Genomic DNA, 24,646 nt, shown 5'->3' with positions numbered 1-24,646 from the left:
TTTTTTAGTATAATTTGCTCCGTCCAATCATACTTCAAAAAAAAAAACGGGTTGCACTCAGGGAGTGCCGACAGAAGTGAAAACTCAATGACATCTTACGTCTTACGGTCACGTGATCGTCTTACGCTGTCTCGAGTTTAACATTTTTTCTCTACCTGAAAAAGTGCACAGCGCCGCTAAAGAAGTGTTCACTTCAATAATATTATAAACATGATATAAGCCCGGGATCTTCAAACTGCCCGGAACAAGAAAACTGAAGAGCAGAAGGCTAAACAATCTAAGTTAAGACTCAAAGGTCTGGCCTTGACCCTCAGGTCAAAAAGTTAAGATAACCATAATTTTCGAAATATCAGGATGTTATGCAATAAAAACAACGCTTTCTATTAATATCTTATAAAAGAGAAAAGGCTTAGACAAATGTTATGTGATTTAACCCGTGGAGCGCCCCGAACCATGAATAGTATGGAGTTACTATCACACGTGTCTTGTTAGGGCGCTCCACGGGTTAAGATACGCAATCAAATTAAAATAAAACACAAGATTACTTTTAGGAAAATTTATATTGACATTCCATCATATATCAAATACAACACAGTAGATACTGTGTTACAAATCATGTCCATGTTTCACATGAGTATTAATCTGAATTATGAATACTAAAATCTATACTTATTACAGAGAGCTCACAAAATAAAATCATTCTAACTCAAATGGAATGTAAAACTTACGTCTATTCAATAATTTAGCAGGTTCTAAACCTTAGTTTAAAATAATATTACATCTACAAATGCCTTTGGTCTTTATGTACTAGCCAACGCGGTAAAATCTGTGAATTTTTACGGAAATTGTACAATTGCATGCATGTGAGAGGTTCTTCAAACGTATATCATCATCATTGGGTTAAATTTAATAACAATGATACTATTATAATTTATAACCGTATGTTTTAATACGCGCAATGCCTCGGGAGAGGCACGTCTCCACCGACCGACCTGCTTCGCGCGGCAATTTACTCGCGAGGCAACTCGTTCTGTGTGTGCAGTTTGACAATAACCATTCACTGTGTATTACTTTCATTTCCAAATATCAAAGATATTATAGTAATCTATTATGCGGGAACTTTACTAGCGAAGGCGGAATTATTTAATCACAAAATAGCTCTTAAATGGCAACGTGACTAGACCATATTAAACTTACAAAGTCGTACAATAAGCATACACAGATTGTAAAATAAATAAAAATACTCTGTTCCCGAAAGAATACAGTTGGAGACTTAACTTCTTACTTTCAGGAACAAGAAATACTAATTTAGAACCTAAATCTGTGTATGGTACATAATACATAACACTAGTATTAAAGAAACGATACACTCTTATACAAATAATGGTAAACATAAGGAGGGCGGAACGGAGCGTAGTTCAGATGACCGCGACGCTACGAATTTTGATAACAAACTCAGAGAGATAGAAATCAAAATAAAGTCCCGTCCGGGCCGGTATTGGGTAACATGACAACTTGCTTCAAATATGTAAGACTGAAAATGACGTCAATGGTTTGTAAATTTGGACTTTGGACCAGAAAACTGCATTTTAGACTGCATGGCATTTTTCATGTAAGAAGTTTTTATCTTGTAACTAGACAACGGTAGACGAATTTATGTGGTGTTAAAGGCGATATCGTCTTATGTTTTCATACATTTAGTTCAGCTTTTAATAAGGCCAGTTATTTGATACAGATCGATTCGCCAAAGCTGAATATCATTAAAACTGGAAATAGGCAACATAGTCGATGTAGGTACAGTCAGTAAGTAATATAAGTATACGTTACCATCAGGGATGTTGCGAATATCCGCATCCGCAACCGCGGAACTTCCGCATTATTTTCAACATCCGCATAAAATCGATGCGGATTTAATGCGGATGCGGATGTGGACCAGGTCGGTACAGGAACGTCTTAGCATCGACGTAAGTGCTAGACTGCTAGGTAATTTAGCCATTAGCCAAAAAAACCTATTAGAAATTAGCAGTCAAGCGTGAGTGGGACTTAATGTACGGAACCCTTGGAACGCGAGTCCGACTCGCACTTCTCCGGTTTTTTGGAATAAAAATTACTAAAATGTAATATTTGACGTTTTTTATGTACCTAGTCATGACATCCGCATCCGCGGATGTGAGCCTTTAAAAATCCGCGGATGTCAGAAAATCGGCATCCGCAACATCCCTGGTTACCATACTAGCTGTGTAGAAAAGTGGATACTTATGTTAGAGCACTGACGATACACTACCTAATCTGATCAATCAACTCATCAGCGCCAGCTTTAGTGACTGGACCTGTATATTAGTCTCTCTTTAACTTTCCGACCACAGGTTTTATTGATTAATGATCTTCAAATCGCGTCACCGAATAAAGTCTTACAATTGGTATAGTTTGTAGCTTTCTAGTAGACCCCGAAGGCTTATCCTATTGTCTATTGTTCAGTAAAACCGCACGTGCTACTTACCTGCAAAAAAGGGTCCTAATTATTCTATTTGGCACCTTAGCGCGGGCTAGTCCAACGCTCAAAAAACCAGTGTAGGTGCGCTCTCCGATAACGCGCCTTTGTTACGCATCTCGATGACACATTTTAGACTGGTTCTGTAGCGTTCGACTCGCCGGCACTCAGTAACCGAAGTACCGATTTTTTATGCAGGTAGTTGTGGCACGTGCGGTTTTTCTTAAGAATAGACAATAGGATTAGCCTTTTTAGAAAGCTACAAACTATAAAATGTGTCAATCGTTACCCGGGTCCGGTCCGGCGGGACTCGGGTCGTGGCGTCTCGGGTTACTGCTTCCACTTCTTGGCGGAGAAGAGCACGGCGCGCTGCTTGAGGAACAGCGAGTAGCTCTGCTTGCGCGGCAGCACCGCGCGCCGGCCTCGCCGCCCCGCCCCCCCGCGGCCTCAGGACTCGCGCTTCACCTGCAACACCTGCGGTTACAATAGGCTACATGACTCATTTTTAGGGTTCCGTAGCCAAATGGCAAAAAACGGAACCCTTATAGATTCGTCATGTCTGTCTGTCTGTCCGTCTGTCCGTGTATGTCACAGTCACTTTTCTCCGAAACTATAAGAACTATACTGTTGAAACTTGGTAAGTAGATGTATTCTGTGAACCGCATTAAGATTTTCACACAAAAATAGAAAAAAAAAACAATAAATTTTTGGGGTTCTCCATACTTCGAACTGAAACTCAAAATTTTTTTTTTCATCAAACCCATACGTGTGGGGTATCTATGGATAGGTCTTCAAAAATGATATTGAGGTTTCTAATATCATTTTTTTCTAAACTGAATAGTTTGCGCGAGAGACACTTCCAAAGTGATAAAATGTGTGTCCCCCCCCTGTAACTTCTAAAATAAGAGAATGATAAAACTAAAAAAAATATATGATCTACATTACCATGTAAACTTCCACCGAAAATTGGTTTGAACGAGATCTAGTAAGTAGTTTTTTTTTATACGTCATAAATCGCTTAAATACGGAACCCTTCATGGGCGAGTCCGACTCGCACTTGGCCGCTTTTTTACTCTATTTAGGATAGTGAAATAGGGAAGTAGGTTACCTCGCTCGGCCCCTCGGTCTCGTCGTCCGCCTCGCCCTCGACGAGCGCGGGGCTGATGATCTGGTCGTGCAGCGTGCGGAGGTGCCGCAGCAAGTTGGACTTCACGTTGAAACCCTTGTTGCACAGCCCGCATACGAACGGACGCTCACCTGAAATGTTTTTTTGATGAGTATAGGGTATTTGACTGTATTTAAAATAAATTATTTTACACCATGCAAGAAATAAAGCAGCTGAAGATTTAAGGGTTTTAAAATAGACACAATGTCTATTTTAAAACCCGTATAAAACTTTGTAATTTGATCGTCACGTCACATGCTAGTGTTTCGTATAAATTCCATAGTAGCAAAATCGTTTTGACAGTTCGAAAAAATATACTGATTTGACTAGTCAAATACCCTATTGTTTACAAATTGTGTACATTTTTTAAATAAATGCCTTATACATTTTAACCGCCGCCACTTAATTATGATTTTTAATAATACTTGTAGTATTTAGTGGACGGTGCTGGTGGTCAAGAGGTTAAAATTTGCCCACTTTTATTGCTTTAGACTACCTATATTTCTTGTAAAGACAGCTGATTTATAGCTTTACATGACGGCACAGCAACAAAGTAAGTATACCTTCCGACTACATTAATTACAATTAGTACCTAAGTATGTTTTATATACAAAGTAAAGATGCGGAATTTTTGTTCGATCCGACTTCAATCATTACAGCCCATATAAACCGACATCTGATAGAAAAAAATGTTGTTTAATAGATATGCAATGATATGCACATACAATGTACGTAAATTGCACACCCTTAAAGATTATGTACGCCAAAGTAAAATTTAATCGAGAGATTATTTCACGGTAATAACACGTACGTGTTTGCGTGTTGAAAAATCTCTAGTTTAATTAATCTGTTGATTTCAATAAAATGTCAATGTTTTACAGATTCTATCTAATTAATCTCATTGTTATTTACTATAAAACATCGATTAAAATAAAAAATAGCAAATTTCAACTACTACTATATAGTCTGTCAAGCCATTTCCGTCATTTAAAAAAAGTGGCAAATTTAAAAAATGTAGGCGCGAAGAGTTACCGTCTCTTAGACAATTTGAATTTCGCGCCTTTTCCTGCTGACAAAGTTGTTTGACCGACTATATTATTATAGTATAGTAATATATTTAAAGTAACACAAACCTGTGTGCGTCCTCATGTGTATGAGCATGGAGGCATGAGACGGGAACGTTTTCTTGCAGTGCGAGCAAGTCTTGTTTTGCGCGCCCTCTGTGAAACGATTGTGACGTTTTGGTGGGGCACTGTTGTTTGATATGGCCAATTCTAGACAACCGACATCGATACATTTAGAAAGGGTTATTAGGACATCATGTTTGAAGAGATGATGGCATGCTGGTGTTGTCACAGTTACGTATGATATCAGAAGTGGGATTTTAGTTATATTTTTAGCTTACTAACGGATTAATATTGAAAGGGAATTTAAAATGTTTGCAGTAACACTGAATCAGCTGCCGCGGCACATCATTTTAGAACACTACTCAAGGTGCGTTATAATTTATTAGCGGACCATTCATGATTTATAAAATTATACACTATAATTTATAAGAAACGGTTACGCTATAGTTTGATCACATTTCTTTAATAGGGGTTGGCTATTGTCCCAAGGTATTGCCATCACCATTTTCAGACCTATAGCTTCGGAAGCGACTTAATTATTAGGAGTTTTCCAGTCATTATGACGGAGGAACATTTAAATGCAATATTTCTTTCAGTATCTATCCGTAGTCTTCTAAGTGTTCAGGGAGACCTCCATGCCATCATCTCAGGTCGCAAAGTGCTGTTAAGCAACAAGCAAAGCCAATATTAAACATAACTGAAGTGATCATCATGTGTAGCGGGGTGAGAGCGTTGCGGGAACTCAGTGGTTAAAAGGTAATAAGTAACTTACGTAAACTTTATTTCAATATTCGCTTGTCGAGAATCAGCCACGTACATAACAATCAGATTTCAGCTATGTTGCTTATTTCAATTCACAGACAAGACATCCTCCAGAGTGAGCATAGTAGCGCTACCCCCTCTGCCACAAATATACGGTAGTTTTACTCCATTTTCGAGTCAGTGTCTTTGTGTGACGTCCGTGTCTTTGAACGGACCAATCACGGCACGGGACTCGCTCACCTCGTCCCCCGCACCTCAGTTTTTTTGGCAGCATCGGTTTCATGAAATAATTGCTCTAAACTCCGTCTAGAGGATTCCTAGGCTATGTTTCAATTTCATCCGAATTCAAATTACCACTTTCCAAAATAAACTTATACATTTTAATTCAGAGCGAATTTTCGCAAAAAAAAACCGCTTTGAACATGATGACAGATCATCAATGGTACTTTGAGAACGATAATTTGTATAGTACCTATCAATTATTTGGGGTTTATTCAGGGCCTAAAGATATTAACATTCTCAATAGATTCAAATCAATAATGTATTGATTTAAATTTTAAAACATTCCTTTAAATTCCTTAGGCAGGAGTCGGCAAACCGAAGACTTTGAAGGTACAATTGTGGCTCTTCAAGGCACCCAAAAGATTAACCCTTAGGAGTACCTATAGTCCTATACAAAGTAAACCAACATTTTCAGCTCTTTGAAATTCTTGAAATGAAGATTTCCACTGCCACACACACACCACTCTGCTCAAAAGTTTACTGACCTCTGACCTAAGAAATCCCAGGGCCCACCGCGAACAACAAAATTGCGGGCATCTTTCTCTGTCTAATTACGCCTAAATTGGAGTAAAAAAAAAAGATTCCTGCAATTGAACTTCGGTGATCACGACGGTAAAGTCACTTTCTATGGAACTTGCAAACTATGTAAACTAACCGCCATATTGAAACCGTCAAAAAATATGAATTTACTATTTCATGCCCGAAAGATAGTAGTATTAATAGTAAATCTAAAGTGTGAAGGTGTAGTGTAGAGTAAAAAGGTACACACCTGTTTCAGTGTGGGTGCTCTGCACGTGGCGCACCCACTCGGCGGGGTTGGGGAAGTGCTTTTGGCACAAATCGCAGCGCAGTAGTGCCATCGTTTCTTCGGTGTCATCGCTCTGTGCACAAATAATACTAAATTAAATTAGTGTAAACGTTAAAGGCCTCCACAGAATTTGCATTAACCTTTTGGACGCCAATGACCGATGTATCCGCACCGTAGGTTCAACGCCAAAGACCGTTTAATCGGTCACAGACCACAGAGCAACATCGACCTACGTGCATATACATAAAGTTCAACTTCAGTTTTGACACTTCAACGATGTGGCGCCTGAGTGACAGCTTTTGTGTTTGACACGGCGTGGAAAAGGTTAAATCGCATGCGATTTTAGATAATCGCCGTTAAAGTAGGTATAACAAATTCGATCGATCGATCAAATGCCGCAATGTAACGCAAATTGCATGCAATTATCGGTAAGTTGTGTAGAGACCCCAATGCAGAATACGTTGAGAAGAGCTCCGTAAGATATCAGACTCGTTACCGTAAACAAATCCTCTTTCGCAGTCGGTTTATTAAACAGTTACCCGCGTCGTAAAAACGAAAAACGAACCAATGTCGGCTCATTGGTTAAATACCAATATACAACAATAATATAGAAATCTATAAACATAATTCATTTTAGTATAAGGTGGTGGTAATGTTTTACACTAGCCAAATAACAGGTAAAAACTGTAAAAAACGATACTAATTTAACATTTATAAGCACATTTGGACCTTACTACCTACGTTTAATTCATAGTTTGGTAATTATTTTACAATAAACAAAGTTATAAATACACTAAATCATTCCCGCACCGAAAACCCCGATGTATGATCATTATTTGCACGCAAAATGTTTACTTAAGACTAGGGATTGCAATCCGGTCTGGTCCTCAATCCGGGGATCCGGCCGGATTGGTATTGCGGATGAAAGTTTCGTCCAGTCACGTATTTTATTATGTTTTTTAGCGTTATATGCGCAGTTAAGGATATTTTTCTAATGGGTTAATAAAACGACAGTTTGAGGTTTCAAAAATCAATGTTTTTATTACGTAACCACTAAGTCTGATTACAATAATCAGTCTCACAAATTAAAATCTTCTTTTTCTCTTAAAATATATAGCCCCACAAATCCCACAAAAAGGTGCTTTCAATTCTTCGCTTTATTTAGTAGCATAATAATAACAAAATAACATATTCTATTTACTTTAAATTCGACAAAACATTTAACTTGACTGCTGAATGAAGTCTTATAAATATTTCTTCATTCTATTTTAAATGCAGTTAACACTTATTATAGCTGGGCTATAATGGTTTGTACTAAATTAAACGAAACAACATGTACGTTATATTATCATGTAACAACACAATTAATTAAATATAAAACAATTCAGAACTTACTTACGGTGCACGGGAATCTCAACCAACACTACGACGACACATATTTCGTCGGTAGAAGACTGGCGTCAACTAACAAACAAGTTGTTGTGTTGCTGTTTGCGAACGGGAACGCGGGGAGGGGAGCATTAAAATAGAATTATATATAATAAAAGAGAACTTTTAAATTTTAGCAGTGTTTTAAGCTGTAATTTTATATTTTAGGGCTTTTATTCCTTTTACCGGATCCGAGACCGGATCCGGTGAAATTTGCCGGATCCGGTAGCTTGAAATATGTATCGGATCCGGCCGGATTAACGGATCCGCCGGACCGGATTGCAATCCCTACTTAAGACGTTCTATGTGGTAGTTTAATCGTTGGAAAACTATCTACCTTGTTAGTCTACTTGAAAGCAGGAAATATGTCGTTTAAAAGGTAATTTATTTCTTAAGTACCTACCAAGGTCAATGATCAATTCGAGGCTATGAAAAAAAAAACAAATTAACCCTTTACCGCATATGGAGCCATATATGGCGGATATGATATTCAACTTTATTGACAGCTATTAAAGTTCAAAACAAACAACACATAAATCATGATTAAATTAATTTTGACTTTCACGTTAGTACTTTTAACATAATGTATATGAGCTCAAATAACAAAGGCATTTCATTTATCGTCTGGTGCTAACACACGTTATAGTGATCGCACCTTTAACCTACATTTACATAAAAGTATTGATCGACAGAAGATAAATATTATCATATAGCACTGTATCCCGCAGTACCCATTGTTATTATTTCAAACTTTGTTCCACCTCGTCGTCAGTAAGTTTGACGAGTGTGATAGATTCTTCCCACAGTATTCGGGCATTCTTGGCCTTGTCGCCCCAGAGTATGGCTCGAGCTGGTCTGCAATTCTCGAAATATCCCCCGCTCGTTCGACCAATTTCATCATCTAAAGCTACATGCAATGCCGTCTGGGCACCCACTTTAGGCGTCTTGCTGCAGAAAATTAGTAAGTATCTACAGATGGCGCCTAGGATTTTGCCAGAGCAATTGTAGATACCCGTCCCGACGGTACCAGGGTCTACGCTGTGAACCACAAGATGAAATCCTTTGATTCTCCTAGTCAGCTCTCTGGAGAAGAGTATCATGCTGTATTTGCTGTTGCAGTAACTGAAGAAGCTCAGCCAATTGATTTCAGAATCGCTTAGATCGACTGTCCCAAAATAATGCAGTCTAGATGACGTGTTGACCACCCTGGCCGGTTCCGCGGCCGTTCCAGTCTTCTTCAAAAGCGGGAGCAGTAGTATCGTCAGTAAAAAATGCCCGTAATAATTGACCTGCATTATAAAATTCAAACGATCCTTAGTTTCAAAGTTCTTGGGCATTCCGATGCCAGCATTGTTCATTAAAAGATCCAATCTATCTTCATTCTTCAGGATATCGGCGGCGAACGATCGGACTGATTCCAAAGAGCCCAAGTCGAGGAGTTTGAAGACAACTTTTTTGTGGGTTTTTTCTTCGATTATTCTCTGTGCGTCGATCCCTTCTTGCGGGAACGGGCAAGCGATGATAACCCTGGCGCCTCTGCGAGCGAAGTCTGTGGCTATTTCTAGTCCCATGCCCGTCGTGCCTCCAGTGACGATGGCCGTTTTTCCATTCAGAGTTTTTAGGGACCTGCATTCTCGATTAGTCGCCGTGTGGTACAGTCGGAGAAAATACAGAGTTGCGAAGGTCGCGAGAGCCGCGAAGGCTAATGTGAGCACCATCGTGGACGCGAGTCGAACGCGAATGAAATGTGAAGCTGACTACTTTGGATAAAGGAGCAATCGCGGTTATTCTCAAATCTTTATCGAGAACATTGTTATTAATGAACCAGTGTAAGTCTACCCCCAATGCGTATAAATAATAGTTACACATAAAAAGAACGGAATCGCGAAGTACAGTCGACGTCAAAAATATGTATACATTTTTCGCCTTATCACAAAGGAGTAAGGTGCAAAAGTGTAAACTTATTTTGGACGTCGACTGTACAACGCGAAATATGCGTACCTATTGAAGTGTTTGTATTTAACCTGTTATTCTACCTGAGACGTGAGCGTTTTATTGAAGTCGTTATTAGATTAGCATAAGGAGAATATGTAATTAACAAAGTAATAATGAGGACCACTGTGCCCACTGTAGTTACTAATACAGTAGTGCAAGTATTTTTAACCTATTAACTTAAATGCAAAAAACACTTAAGCGATAAAATTAGGTACCTACTTTATAATGATTATGACTTTATTACAAAACCAAGTATAAGTAATTTTTGTAATTGTACTAAAACGCTTTGACCACACAGAATAATTTAATGATCATTCTACATAATATCATACATATGTAAACCTTTTCCATTCCAACCCCTTATGGGATTACCGGCGGTATTATTAAATAGTCTAACTAAACTAAAAAGCAAACTTTAGTGATGTTACTAGATGTTATTTAAGAATTACAATTATTGTATGTATTAGATTCCGGTTCGTTACAGCCAAATATCATAATAATTAATAACGTGTTCCTATAATATCAGAATGTCAAAACAGGTTATTCTAGTAAGCCTACTTCTAAAACTACCGTATTCTTAAGAGCCCGTTAACGATTTTAGAGTCAAAATGTAAAATTGATAGATTTACTTATTCGTTGAAATTGTGCGCCTTTTGTTACGTAATATCTAAAATATCTAAATAACAAGTATTGGTTTCTATTAGCACGTCTTCTCATCTTGGCTTTTAATAACGAGGTCCCGAGCGTGCGTCGCCGGCAATATATGACGAGAAGGGGCAGTTTTTAAAAATTCATCAAAAAATTGTAGCGGTAAATTATACAAAATGTATAAGAACAGTTTCAGGCAATGTTGTAGATTGTTTAAGTATCAAAATTACGTTGAAATTAAGTCGATTTTCACGAAAAATTGTCACTTGTTTTGAAGTAATTTCTGGTGAAAATTGATTTCGTCTAACTTTAATTTACTCTTGTTCAATATCATTTATAACAAAAATGTAGTCTATTAAAGTTGGAGTACAGGATATGTTTAATACAAAATGACAATTTTTAGCAGTCCAACCTTTACGAAATTTACAAATAAGATCGACAAAATCAGTGCTTTACGCCCGTTTACCTAAACGTCCATCAGAAAAAAAATCATTACTAATTTAGTGAGTATGTTTTTAAAAAAACCGGCCAAGTGCGAGTCGGACTCGCGCACGGAGGGTTCCGCACCATCAACAAAAAATAGAGCAAAAAATCGTGTTTGTTGTATGGGAACCCCCTTAAATATTTATTTTATTTTATTTTTAGTATTTGTTGTTATAGCGGCAACAGAGATACATCATTTGTGAAAATTTAAACTGTCTAGCTATCGCGGTTCATGAGATACAGCCTGGTGACAGACGGACGGACAGACGGACGGACGGACGAGCGGACGGACGGACGGAAAGCTAAGTCTTAGTAATAGGGTCCCGTTTTTTACCCTTTGGGTACGGAACCCTAAAAATGATCTGTAAAAGTGCAAGATAAAAAGACGTGCTAATAGATACCAGTAAATACTTGTTATTTCTATTACGTAACAAAAGGTGTACAATTTCATCGACTAAATCTACCAATTTTACATTTTTGCGACTTAAATCGATACCGGCCACTTAATATGACTATAATTCATTTAGACTCTATCGCGTTTTGATCAATTTTCAATTCTACTATGTATTTCCCAAAATGTCTAAAACTTGACTTGATCATGTTTTGATGATTTTCAATTATACCATTTCCCAAAATGTCTAAAACTCAAATTAACTAGATACAAAAACGTCACATTGTCAAAATATCTATAAAACTCAGTATCTGTGGAAAATATTTAAAATTATGTTGAAGTTTATAGTTTTTAAGCAATGAGTTATTAGGGTGAATCAACTTTTTCTTGTCACTCGTTGCCATGGTTACGTTCTCCTGGGTCACTCTTTAAAACCTGATTTATAGGCATTTAAATTCACCAAACACGCTTTTTGGTGATACTTATAAACCCTTTCCATAGAGGGCCGTCTACCAAGCGTGTCAGAAGGAGGTGGTGGACTATGTCTTCTAACAAACTATGCTACTATTGTCTCTTGGCTGACCGGACAGAATAACAACAAGAAATAGTTGATCCCCCCATTAAATTAATTATCCCTATTAAATAACGGCATCCCAATTTTCGTCTTGTTACTACTTTTATTCTGTACATTTATAAATACGTAACACTAAAAATACTGTGTGGTCAAAATTTTAGGTATTGTGAGATTTATGAGACAGTGTCATTGTGATCTTTGGGCCTGTCAACAAAAGGCTTTTTTGAATTTTGGTAATTATGAAACTAATGCATTTTCACTTTCAGTCTTAATAATAATTCGGTATTTGAAGTTATTGTTCATTTTACCAACTATACAATTTGGATATCGGATGTAATGTGTAAATGTTATTATGACATTTTATTGTATTGAAAATAAGTCAATCTGGGAATTTAGGCATTTTGGAACTAACACAATTTGAGATTTAGTAAAATATGTAAAAGGGCATTATGATATTTGGCTGGAACGAACCGGAATCGTATTATACAGTCATTCTTAACAAAGTCAAGCAGGTCGTATAGAGAGCACGAAGAATATTCCAAAACTACTTAAATAAAGGTACAAATATCAAATATCAACATTTATTCAGCAAATAGGCCACAAGGGCACTTTTACACGTCAATATGGAATTTACATACAGCAAAAAAAAACACGTCAATAATTATAAAATACAACTAAGCCGTAAATATCAAATCAAACTAACATAGAGATGTATAAAGCCTCGAAATGTCGAATTACAAAAAACGCAATAACAATAGTATTGAAAAAAAAACACAAAGATACAAAAACTATAATCTAAAATTATTTAGAGATGTAAATGTCTCTAAGTGTCATCATAACTAAAAGATTACAATATATAGTAGTTAATCAAATTATCCTTAGAGATGTATAGGGTCTCCAAGAGTCAAAATCCTGTATACCTAATTAAAACATTCATTAAATTAAAGAAAATGATAGCAAAAATAAAATAGCATACGAGAACCGAATGAGGTGTGTCCATGTAATTATACTCAAAAATACACGACTGAGAGTCAGAGGATTAAGTAAATGGCAGATGAAGGTAAACATTACATCAGATACCCAAATTGACATATGCAATACATAAAAATATATACTATACCTATCGACATTGTGTTATCTTATCTGCCTCTCTGTCACTCTTGCATATTCGAGCGATAGAAGCAGATAATGAAATTTCGAGTTTCGCGGTAGACCCGCCGTTCGTGGCAAACAAGCAAATACTTACATCGCTGTCAAAATGTCATATCAATATCAGGGAATCCCCACATTGGGCGAGCAGCTCTGTTTTGAAGAACTAGGATTTTGGCTGTTACTATCTATTTGCCGATGACTATATCCATATGAAATTTTTATCATGGTAATTTATTTTTAACCGACTTTAAAAAAAAGAAGCAGGTAATCAATTCGATAGTTTTTTTAATGTGTTATGATTATGACCTTAGAACTTATAGTGATGTATGAACCTATTTGGAAATTATTTTTTTCAAAAGTATATGGTTCCAACTTAATCCCATTTTTATCGAATCCAGGTCAGATGATGGGATCCATGAGAAATTGACGGAACTCCTCAAATCAGTCAAATGTTATAGGCAACATATAGCGATTTTTGTATTTTCATCAACAAATCAAGCAAATGCATTAAAAAAAGTGTCACTGATGAAAACCAGAACGGCACTTTTCCACTACGCGTACTTAAAGTTTGGCGATCTGTCTTCTTCGTTACCTGTGTTTGTTTAGCAAGTAAGGTTCTAAAGGGGCCCACAGATTACCAGTTCGTCGGACGATATTAGTCTGTCAATTGTTCGGAACTGTCACCTTTTGCGTTTAACTGACAGGCTGATATCGTCCGACGAACTGGTTATCTGTGGGCCCCTTAAGAAACATTTTTGTCAAGGTCCAATTCTGATGATGAGTTCCACGAGGAAATGAAGGAAAATTTTTATGGATCTGAATCCAGACCTTGAAACTTAAAATGTACCTACGCGAAGCGCAAAACTGTTTAGTGACACGACTGTGACGACTGTTTGGCAAGACAGGAACGAGTCTTGCAGGATTGGATGCTGTCGTCCCGCTCACACACGGGGGGCGGGGCGGGGTGTAGGTATACATACCGCGGAGCGATGCTTGCGCTTGCGCGCGTGCGTGTGGTCGGCGCGCGCGTGGCCCTCCACGTGGCGCACCCAGGCCGCCGGCAGCGTGAACACCTCCGCGCACAGCTCGCACGCCAGCGGGCTGTACACCTGCAGCACCGACACAACAACATGTACCAACATCTAGATTATTGCATAAAGAGGCCAGCCGAGCGCGAGAGGGTATTATCGCGCAAGACGAGGCGCGCAATAAGGTATTTTGAACTTAGCTAGCTCATAGATACAGATAGTAAGATAGCTCATGTATAGCACAGCTCAAGAGCGAATGTTTATGCTTGAACGCCATAGCGTAGCCTCGGTTGCTTGTTAAGACTCATTTAGACGACGCAAGAACTCGCATGCGAGTTCGCGCGCTGTGTAAGTCAGCCTTTAGGCAAATCCAACTTGGCGCCATCCGTTAAAGTTGCCGCGCGAAGCAGCGTTCCACGTCAGAGGCAAACCATAGCAAGACTCCTCGTTCTGTGTGTTCTGTGCCTATCGTTTTTCTTTGACTATGAATGTCTGATCTGACGCATAGTATACATATCATTATACTTTTAAGGAAATTACTGTCAAATCATGCTGACTAAACTTAAGTAATTTGTCAAAATTTTAAAAGTATATCTACACATACCAGTCCGTCCTCATCGATGTCCAGGTCCTCAGGCTCCTGTTTGACGCTCATCTCTTGCTGGAACATTTCGGCGATGGATCGCTCCTCCTCTTCGATGCTGGACGCGTCCCATTCCGGCTCCTCCTTTATAGACACGTCTGGGTCGTTGTTGCTGGCAGTTGATTTTTCTTTCTAGTTTCCTGGCTACGCCCCTTTTAAAACTATATCTACACATACCAGTCCGTCTTCATCGATGTCCAGGTCCTCAGGCTCCTGTTTGACGCTCATCTCTTGCTGGAACATTTCGGCGATGGATCGCTCCTCCTCTTCGATGCTGGACGCGTCCCATTCTGGCTCCTCCTTTATAGACACGTCTGGGTCGTTGTTGCTGGCAGTTGATTTTTCTTTCTAGTTTCCTGGCTACGCCCCTTTTAAAACTATATCTACACATACCAGTCCGTCCTCATCAATGTCCAGGTCCTCAGGCTCATGTTTGACGCTCATCTCTTGCTGGAACATTTCGGCGATGGATCGCTCCTCCTCTTCGATGCTGGACGCGTCCCATTCCGGCTCCTCCTTTATAGACACGTCTGGGTCGTTGTTGCTGGCAGTTGATTTTACTTTCTAGTTTCCTGGCTACGCCCCTTTTAAAACTATATCTACACATACCAGTCCGTCCTCATCGATGTCCAGGTCCTCAGGCTCCTGTTTGACGCTCATCTCTTGCTGGAACATTTCGGCGATGGATCGCTCCTCCTCTTCGATGCTGGACGCGTCCCATTCCGGCTCCTCTTTTATAGACACGTCTGGGTCGTTGTTGCTGGCTGTTGATTTTACTTTCTAGTTTCCTGGCTACGCCCCTTTTAAAACTATATCTACACATACCAGTCCGTCTTCATCGATGTCCAGGTCCTCAGGCTCCTGTTTGACGCTCATCTCTTGCTGGAACATTTCGGCGATGGATCGCTCCTCCTCTTCGATGCTGGACGCGTCCCATTCCGGCTCCTCCTTTATAGACACGTCTGGGTCGTTGTTGCTGGCTGTTGATTTTTCTGATGAAAGAGATAGTGGTTAGGGGCCGGAAAATTATAATAAAGTAAAATACACAACAACATGAATTATGTTGTATACAGGGTGGATTTTCTTTTTGGGTCAGTGAGGGCAGCTACCAGATCCCGTGCTGCTACGAGAATACGGTCTTAGAAGACGTTCCCTCGATTTCAAATTAATGAAGATTGGCTTTTACAGATTTTGGAGAAAACATACAGGGTGCGAGAAAAAGGTCATTTTTGACAGACTTTTTTTTTGATGCCAATCGATCCCATTCCTATTGAGGATCAAAAGCTTATATGGAAGCAAAAAAAAAATTCCGGCTAGAAAAGCCACAAATCGAGGGAAACTTTTGCCATACAATTTGTATGAAAATGAAAACTTTTATTTTTCACATGCTATTTTTGTATGCCAATCGATTCCATTCCTATCCAGTATCAAGTTTCCTAGGGGTCAACTTACGATAATGAACTAAAAAGCCACAAATTAATAAAAACTTTCTGCATACATTTACTATGGAGAAAATGTGAAACTTTATTCACAATTTTCTACCTCACCCATAGAGTAGAATGAGCCCAAGAACGTCCAGATTTGAAAGAATCGGGTTTTCGATATTTATTTTAGAAAAAGCCCTTGTATGTCCTAGAGTTTAAGGTGTAGATTTGCATGCTACTATGTAGTTAATCATAACAGTAATAACAATAGCATAAGAACCACTGTACCATGTTTATTGCAAATAAATGAAATCTAAATCTAACATGTAGGTAACCTGTCGAAAAAGTTATTTCATTCCTAAAACTTTTATAATTAGCTGTATCACCAAATTTTGCGTTGTAACACTTGTAACTGAAATGTACCAGTCAGGCGAATGGAACCTAAACAATTGCAACGCCATCGGTATTGAGTTTAAACGTATTTGGTCACAAGTTGTGACTCTCCAGAGCTTAAATTTTCCCTCAATTTCGTAGATTTAACTGTGTACCTGAACATAATTATTACGGCTTGACTTGTTATTTTGAGTTTACGATAAAATTTGGAATGGAGATCTTAAGCGTAACAATTGCTATACGTAAGTAATTTTTTTTTATTCTGCCCCCGAGGGAAAGGAAATTGACACAATCACAAATTGAATCTCACGTGGACCGAACCATCACGCTCCGCGATTGTTACGCCATTTAGGGTTCTAGCTAAATTGGACATTCCATAGCGTAAGTATGAACAACCAATTTAACTAGGACCCTAAATAGCGTATCCCGTGTGGTGACTGTACCTACTTACTAACAGCAACTCTCTTGACAGACCTATGGTAAACCCACAAAACAAAGAAGTAATAGAAGCGAAACGTACGTGTATAACGTGTGGCATCATTAGGATTAGCTGCACTAAACTTCACCGCAGGCTACTGTCAGTCGTTGTCAGTTCAGTATGGCGCTTATGAGATGTCAGATGTGAAAACGATTCCAGTTAAAATTACAAATAATTACAAATATGCCGTGCTGCTCCATTTTGGAGTGTAAAAACACTAGCGGGACAAAAAATATTAGACATGGAGGCATTTCATATCATCGGCAAGTATTATTTCATGTAATACGTATTTCAATCTTTTTTACATTTTCGGTTTCCGCAAGGATTTTTGGATTGTTTAGTACAAAAATCAAATTTATGTAAATGAGATAAGGTTGATATCTACTTAGCGTAAAAGTCATGTACGGGTGCGCTATTCGGCCACAGTGCGAGGACCATATCAAAAAAGTTATCGATGTCGATGTTTGTATAAATACACAGTTCGTTTTGTTTATGTTGATACATGTTCTTAATATTTTATTTTTCTTTTTGTGGAAGGCGTATTTTCTATATTTATCGAGTGGCATGCATTACGTAGCGTTAGTAGTCTAGCGGTAAGAGTAAGAGTACGAGTTCGGAAGTCATGGGTTCAAATCCCGCCTCGTACGAGTTTTTAGGAAGTTGTTTATACGACAACGGTTTCACTCACTTGAATTTTTAGTCGCTATTGGCGACATGTTTCGGGCCTTTTTTTTCGGAAGTTATGTATGGTGAAGAGAAACATCGTGAGGAAACCGAACTATTTCCAATAAGGCTTACATCCGTATTCGCACAATGAGATGCGCCAAATACTAGATATTGAAACGATATGGATCGGATCTGTCAGCGTCAAAAGTGACGTATTTGTTTGAAGAAACGTCACCGACACTTGTTTGACCCATATCGTTTCAATATTTAGTATTTGACGTATCTCATTGTTCGAATAGGGCTTTAGTGTAAAGTCTCCTCTCGAAGTTGGAAGGTCAGATGACAGTCTCTTTCTTAAAAATGAGTGCCTACGCCAATTCTTGTGATAAGTTTCCAAGCAGACTCCAGGCTCCGTAACGCAGGTCGGCTCACGGGCCGTGGCAAATAGCCGGAACAACGCTAGGAAGAAGGAAGATGATGGTTGAGCGACGTGTAGCACGTAACTGAGGACGCGGACATCACGCGGGGTGTGCTGAGGCACAGTATAAGTAATAGTATTATCATACAGAACGGCCACGCACCGCCCCGCCCGACTCGCATTATCTCGCCCCGCGACTGGCCCAGACATGAATCTGGCGGACTTCTGGCGTCTTCTCAGTAAAGCGACTTACCCACACATGCACATTGACGCGTGTACAGACGTGCCGCGCACACATATAAACGCAAATCATTTTTGATGTATGGCGTGTCCGCCCTGTGACTAGGGTTCAACAGTTTTTATTATATAGGTACTCGCTTACAGTTATATTCGTAGTTGGTGGCTTGATTACTTTCAAAACGAGCATTTTTTTATTAAAAAGTAAGTAGGTAACCTAATCTTCGCCAGAAAATATAGTATACATATGTATAAAAAACTGAGTAGTTTACGTGTACTTACACTAATTATTAATAAGCGTTTATCGATATCACACCGAATCATGCACATCCCTATAGCATATGTCAACGTCATAGTCGAATATTTTATCTTATCGCATTCACTCTTGGAAAAGCTATGCAAGTGTAAAAGGGATAGCGCATAAATGACTATTTACAATAAATAAAAATCGTAGTGCAATTTCTACATAATTTTCTTTACTGTAAGGTTCAAATTATTGTGATGGGTGAGGGTTCATAATCCCTTTCGAAATAAGAAAATATGGCCAATTTTTGTGACAGCGTGTTGGCGACATAGGTTCCCATACTAATCCAGGCACATGCCGTTTCCCCTTAGAGCGCGGCGCGCTCTTTCTTTCTTCCGTGGGTAAACCTTATGCCTCAGCAATAAGGTTTACGACAAGTTAATTTAACTGCGTGGATTGACTGACCTATGGTAGGCCTTATGCCTCAGCAATAAGGTTGAATTATCAGTTAACAGTGTAGACTGTACTCACTGGAGGCAGTATCCTCGGCGTCCTTGTCTTCGGTGTCGTCTGGTTTCTGCCGCTTGCCGTACTTGCGCTCGGCCGCGTGCCGAGGGTTCTAGCTAAATTGGACATTCCATAGCGTAAGTATGGAACAACCAATTTAGCTAGGACCATAAAATTAAATGGCGTAACAATCCCGTGTGGTGACTGTACCTACCTACTAACAGCAACTCTCTTGACTGACCTATGGTAGGCCTTATGCCTCAGCAATAAGGTTGATTATCAGTTAGCAGCGTGGACTGTACTCACTGGAGGCTGGAGGCAGTATCCTCGGCGTCCTTGTCGTCGGTGTCGTCTGGTTTCTGCCGCTTGCCGTACTTGCGCTCGGCCGCGTGCCGAGGGTTCTAGCTAAATTGGATATTCTATAGCGTAAGTATGGTCAACCAATTTAGCTAGGACCCCAAATGGCGTAACAATCCCGTGTACTGTACCTACTGACAGCAACTCTCTTGACTGACCTATGGTAAACCTTATGCCTCAGCAATAAGGTTGAATTATCAGTTAACAGTGTGGTCTGTACTCACTGGAGGCAGTTTCCTCGGCGTCCTTGTCGTCGGTGTCGTCTGGTTTCTGCCGCTTGCCGTACTTGCGCTCGGCCGCGTGCCGAGGGTTCTAGCTAAATTGGACATTCCATAGCGTAAGTATGGAACAACCAATTTAGTTAGGACCATAAAATTAAATAGCGTAACAATCCCGTGTGGTGACTGTACCTACCTACTAACAGCAACTCTCTTGACTGACCTATGGTAAACCTTATGCCTCAGCAATAAGGTTGAATTATCAGTTAACAGTGTGATCTGTACTCACTGGAGGCAGTTTCCTCGGCGTCCTTGTCGTCGGTGTCGTCTGGTTTCTGCCGCTTGCCGTACTTGCGCTCGGCCGCGTGCCGAGGGTTCTAGCTAAATTGGATATTCTATAGCGTAAGTATGGTCAACCAATTTAGCTAGGACCCTAAATGGCGTAACAATCCCGTGTACTGTACCTACCTTCTGACAGCAACTCTCTTGACTGACCTATGGTAGGCCTTATGCCTCAGCAATAAGGTTGATTATCAGTTAACAGTGTGGTCTGTACTCACTGGAGGCAGTATCCTCAGCATCCTTGTCTTCGGTGTCGTCTGGTTTCTGCCGCTTGCCGTACTTGCGCTCGGCCGCGTGCCGCCGCAGGATGCGCGGCGCCGGCGCCTCGTCCGGCGAGTCGTCCGCTATCGTCGTCGAAGCTAGAAATACAATACAATAGTTATTTGATTGGAGGCAGAGTTGTTGTTATTTGTTTAACCGCTCGTGATAATATTGATACCCGAACTAGCGAAAGATTTCAAGGGAGCGGGCGGACCCGGACGCGACAATATAATTTGGCCCTTGTGTTGTGTCCGCCCATAGACAAGACATCCTCTAGACTGAGCATAGTAACGCTACCCCCTCTGCCAATTATACGGTAGTTTTACTCCATCTTCGAGTCAATCCCGTGCCGTGATTGGTCCGTGTCTTTGAACGGACCAATCACGGCACGGGATTCGCTCACCTCGTCCCCCCGCACCCCCGTATTTTTGGCAGCATCGGTTTCATGAAATAATTGCTCTAAACTCAGTCTAGAGGATTCCTAGTCTATGTGTCCGTCTGACCGTAGCCACAGAATAAATAATAGTACCAGGTACAGAAGAATCACTCTCTAACAAAACGCGTCTATTATGACAATTATGACCGCTAGGTGGCGCAAGCGCGAGCATGCGTCCGTTCAGTAGCGGTGCGCGGCAACTACGGCTATACACCAAAATTGCTGTGGGCCGCATTTACTTTTAGGTACATGTAGCGACGCGACGAAATCGCGGAGTGAGCCATGGCTGCCGTAGCGTCTGTAATTCTGTATGCCTGCTGCCTTAATGAACACCATTTTGGGTCTGATGAACATGGATCTAGATATAGCTGGTCAACCAAATCTTGTCAGTAAAAAAAGGCGCGAAATTCAAATTTCCTATGGGACGATATCCCTTCGCGCCTACATTTTTCAAATTTGCCGCCTTTTTCTACTGTCAAGATCTGGTTGACCAAGTATAATTACCTATAGCTATTGAAGTGGAGGTTGTGGTGGTAGTAGCAGAGGTGGTAGAGGTGTCCAGGGAGGGCGCGGGTGCAACCAGTATAGTTTGGCCCTTCGGCCCGGCCGATCGTAACGCCGCCTGCGTGCCGCCCTCAGTGGTCTTGATGAACACCAGTTTGGGTGGTCCGATGAACATAGGCCTGGAATAGAAATTACAATTATATTTGAAATGGTTCAACAAACCTCAAACACATAACTGCGATGACCGGTCTGGCCTAGTGGGTAGTGACCCTGCCTGTGAAGCCGCGGTCCTGGGTTCGAATCCCAGTAAGGGCATTTATTTGTGTGATGAGCACAGATATTTGTTCCTGAGTCATGATTGTTTTCTATGTATATTATATATCTATCGTTGTCTGAGTACCCATAATACAAGCCTTCTTGAGCTTACCGTGGGGCTTAGTCAACTTGTGTAAAAATATTAATATTTATTTATTTATTTATAACTATGAAACTACCCATACAATATGAATATGGTTTAGTAACTGACCTTGGTAAGGCCTAACTAGAGCCAAGGGCAGAATAACTTCAGGTCAGGTGAGTGTTACATGTAGTATTAAAATGTAAATAAGATTTTTTATTTTTAGTAGCCTAATAAAACCACCCACTTACAAAGTACAGTCAGCTGCAGAGGTGACCCCCCTCCCCCCCCCCCCCCCGCATAGAAATTTGTTTCACCTCTCTCTGCAGCTAACTGTACATAATTATGCTCTGAACTCTCTGTAGACCCATAGAACCCTTGCACAATAAAAGAAAACCTTATTGTGTACAAAAGATGGACTTAATGCCAAAAGGCAGAGGCCAGCTTGGTAGAGACCAGGTAAGGCAAAGCAGAGAGAATGTAGCCGAATTGTTGTGAGTTTACCTTAGACAGTTTATCTAGGTGGATTTTGAACCTAGGTCAACAAAAATAAAATTAATGATGTTTAAATGCCTAAAGTAAAATAAAAAAAAAAATTGTCTTAAAGTTTTCTCACCTTGTGACCCCTTGCTGCTGCATTGGTGTAAAAGTCTTAAGTAGTTTATCATCTTTCTTGACTGCAATCTTAGGCTGTAAGTCCTCCGGTTTCTTCACCGGCTGTTTGTTAACGCTAGCTACTTGTGCAGTTGTCTTCTCTGCCGGAGGGTCTCCAGCTTCATCCGTCTGCCGCCATAAGCCTCGGATCTTTAGGACCTCCCCGGCTTTTAATACTGTATCTAGAACTTCATTTGAAACTGTTGTTTCACCTGGAAATATAGGGGTTTCTTAGTTTTTCTGTTGTTGTGATCCTCACCTCTGTAGACTATAAATTTAACTGATCAGAACTGCGGTTTGGTTATAGCAATATGATTTCGACGTAAACATTTCTTTTCTCCCTCAATTCCCACCTTCCACCGTTACGGTGTCGCACACGCAATTTCATACAAAATATATGAATAATCAGAAACACCTGGGACTCCTGGTTCAGGTGCTATAAATGACTACTAGGATAGTACCTAGATATGAGTAAAAACTAAAAAACGTACCTTTATACATATACTCCACTAAAATCTTGAGCGCCTTCGTGGATATCTCCGAAGGCAGAACGACGTAAAGCATACCGCCCATCCGCGTGACATGCCGCTGGCCCTCGAACAAGCCGCTCAAGTAAACACTGCACGAACTTAGGATGAACTTGTGAGCCGGGATTTGAGACCCGTCCATCGTGCACAGCACCACGTCCGTGAACCGCTCCGAGCGCAGCAAAGCCGCAACGGACCCGTTCAAATGTGAACTGTGCGAATGCCATTTCAACTGATATGTGTCCGTCGACGTCATTGTCGTTATATCACGTCCACTCCATCTGCGGCGAAATTGTTATTTTACGTTACGCGGTTTGTTTTTGTTTACAAATGCGAAAACGCCGCCATCGAGAAGCGGGCTACTTGTCTTGTTTTACCGGAAATGGAACGAGGAACTAATCAAACTTTATGTTTTAATTGTATAGTATGGAATTATGCATTTAATTCCTCGGGTTTAATTTCAAAAACATTTACTAAATACGTAAATATATTAACAAATTATTTATAAAGAATTAATTTATTTTTAAATTAAGAAGTTATGTAACGATTTGAAAATGTACAATTAAAAAAAATACCTTGAAAAAACCGGATATTAGGAAAATCGATATTTTAAAACGGTTACGATTTACGATAACGACTATCGGTTCATTTTTTGATTACACAATATAATAATCCTTATTAGGTCGCGTTTACGAAAACTAAAGAAATATGAAAACAATGCGCGCAACCACCGCGTGCGACCCTCAAATCTAGTGTGCGGCGGCTGCGGCTGTAAAAATCGATGGAAAGGGTATTGATTTTTGGAGCGGGGTTGCGCGTTTATCTCATCGATCCATGCCGGTGAGCGTCGGTCTGCGCCGCGCGCCTGCGCCGTGTACGAGGGGTGCGTCGGCCGCGGCCCGCGCGTCCGCCGCCAGCTCGCGCAGCCACCCTGTTCACGCGCAAAATGCGAGAAGTATCAACCGGGCTACGAATAGTACAAATGTACAGCTAAACGGTAAATGAAGAGGTATTTAATTTAATTGCCTGGAAACACATTCTTCATCAATTTTGTCTTAGGTAAATAGTCCAGGATACGAATGCGGGAATTCGAATGTTATCTAGTTTTATGGTTCATTTGCACTTACCTTGAATTTCCCTTTAGGTAGGTAGGTATAATATATTTGTGTACGTAACATTTATTAATTAGTAAAAGAAGAAGAAAGGAACAATGTTGAGAGGAAATACGGCGATATAAGTGAATATCCATCACACTGAACTGTATCCATATCACATATGTAGGTACCTCATTATCACGCGATTAGATTTATGGTTCAATCGAGATGAAACAAAAGGTATATTACCTTGTACTGATTTTGATGGCAGGAACAGGTAAAATTTCTGAAATCAGTAGGTACAATCAGCAGCAATAGTTGCTAAGCGGGCGAGGTGTTTAAATTATCTTAACGCGACTTTATATAGTTAAGAGAATAAGAGCGCGTCAAGGTAATTTAAACACCTCACCCGCTTGTCAACTTCTGCTGCTGATGCTGACTGTAATTTTTGCCCTAGAAACAACATGAAATATGTAAAGTAAACGAGTAGTAAGTAGGTATTTATTGATGTA

The 24,646-nt window shown here is 39.9% G+C and overlaps 2 protein-coding genes across 2 annotated transcripts; both read right to left on the bottom strand.

The window, feature by feature from the left end:
- Positions 1-2,825: 2,825 nt before the first annotated feature.
- Positions 2,826-23,422, bottom strand: LOC134650413 (zinc finger and BTB domain-containing protein 16). Its single transcript, XM_063505368.1, has 12 exons — positions 23,005-23,422; positions 22,476-22,725; positions 21,463-21,641; positions 20,480-20,620; positions 20,209-20,300; positions 19,926-20,013; positions 15,803-15,969; positions 14,287-14,415; positions 6,597-6,708; positions 4,790-4,930; positions 3,600-3,748; positions 2,826-2,956 (listed from the first exon to the last, which is right to left on the bottom strand). The coding sequence occupies exons 1-12, from the start codon at positions 23,294-23,296 to the stop codon at positions 2,939-2,941; spliced, it is 1,758 nt and encodes a 585-aa protein (XP_063361438.1). The 5' UTR covers positions 23,297-23,422; the 3' UTR covers positions 2,826-2,938.
- Positions 8,802-9,822, bottom strand: LOC134650009 (retinol dehydrogenase 11-like). Its single transcript, XM_063504823.1, has one exon. It carries the CDS (start codon positions 9,779-9,781, stop codon positions 8,804-8,806), a length of 978 nt encoding a protein of 325 aa, XP_063360893.1. The 5' UTR covers positions 9,782-9,822; the 3' UTR covers positions 8,802-8,803.
- Positions 23,423-24,646: the final 1,224 nt, after the last annotated feature.

Source organism: Cydia amplana, chromosome 8, assembly GCF_948474715.1.
Source record: "Cydia amplana chromosome 8, ilCydAmpl1.1, whole genome shotgun sequence".
Classification (NCBI taxonomy): Eukaryota; Metazoa; Arthropoda; class Insecta; order Lepidoptera; family Tortricidae; genus Cydia; species Cydia amplana.
The sequence above is the reverse complement of the archived record's forward strand: the minus strand, read 5'-3'. Positions and strand labels throughout refer to the sequence as shown.

Bases quoted from the DNA above. Each gene is read 5' to 3' on its own strand.
- LOC134650413 (XM_063505368.1), bottom strand. From the start codon at position 23,296: ATGACGTCGACGGACACATATCAGTTGAAATGGCATTCGCACAGTTCA. The intron at 20,014-20,208 runs GTGAGTACAGAT...CAATTTAGCTAG, and splicing joins CGCCGAGGAAACTGCCTCCA to AACCCTCGGCACGCGGCCGA. The intron at 6,709-14,286 runs GTATGTATACCT...ATTTGTGCACAG, and splicing joins AGCGCAAGCATCGCTCCGCG to AGCGATGACACCGAAGAAAC.
- LOC134650009 (XM_063504823.1), bottom strand. From the start codon at position 9,781: ATGGTGCTCACATTAGCCTTCGCGGCTCTCGCGACCTTCGCAACTCTG.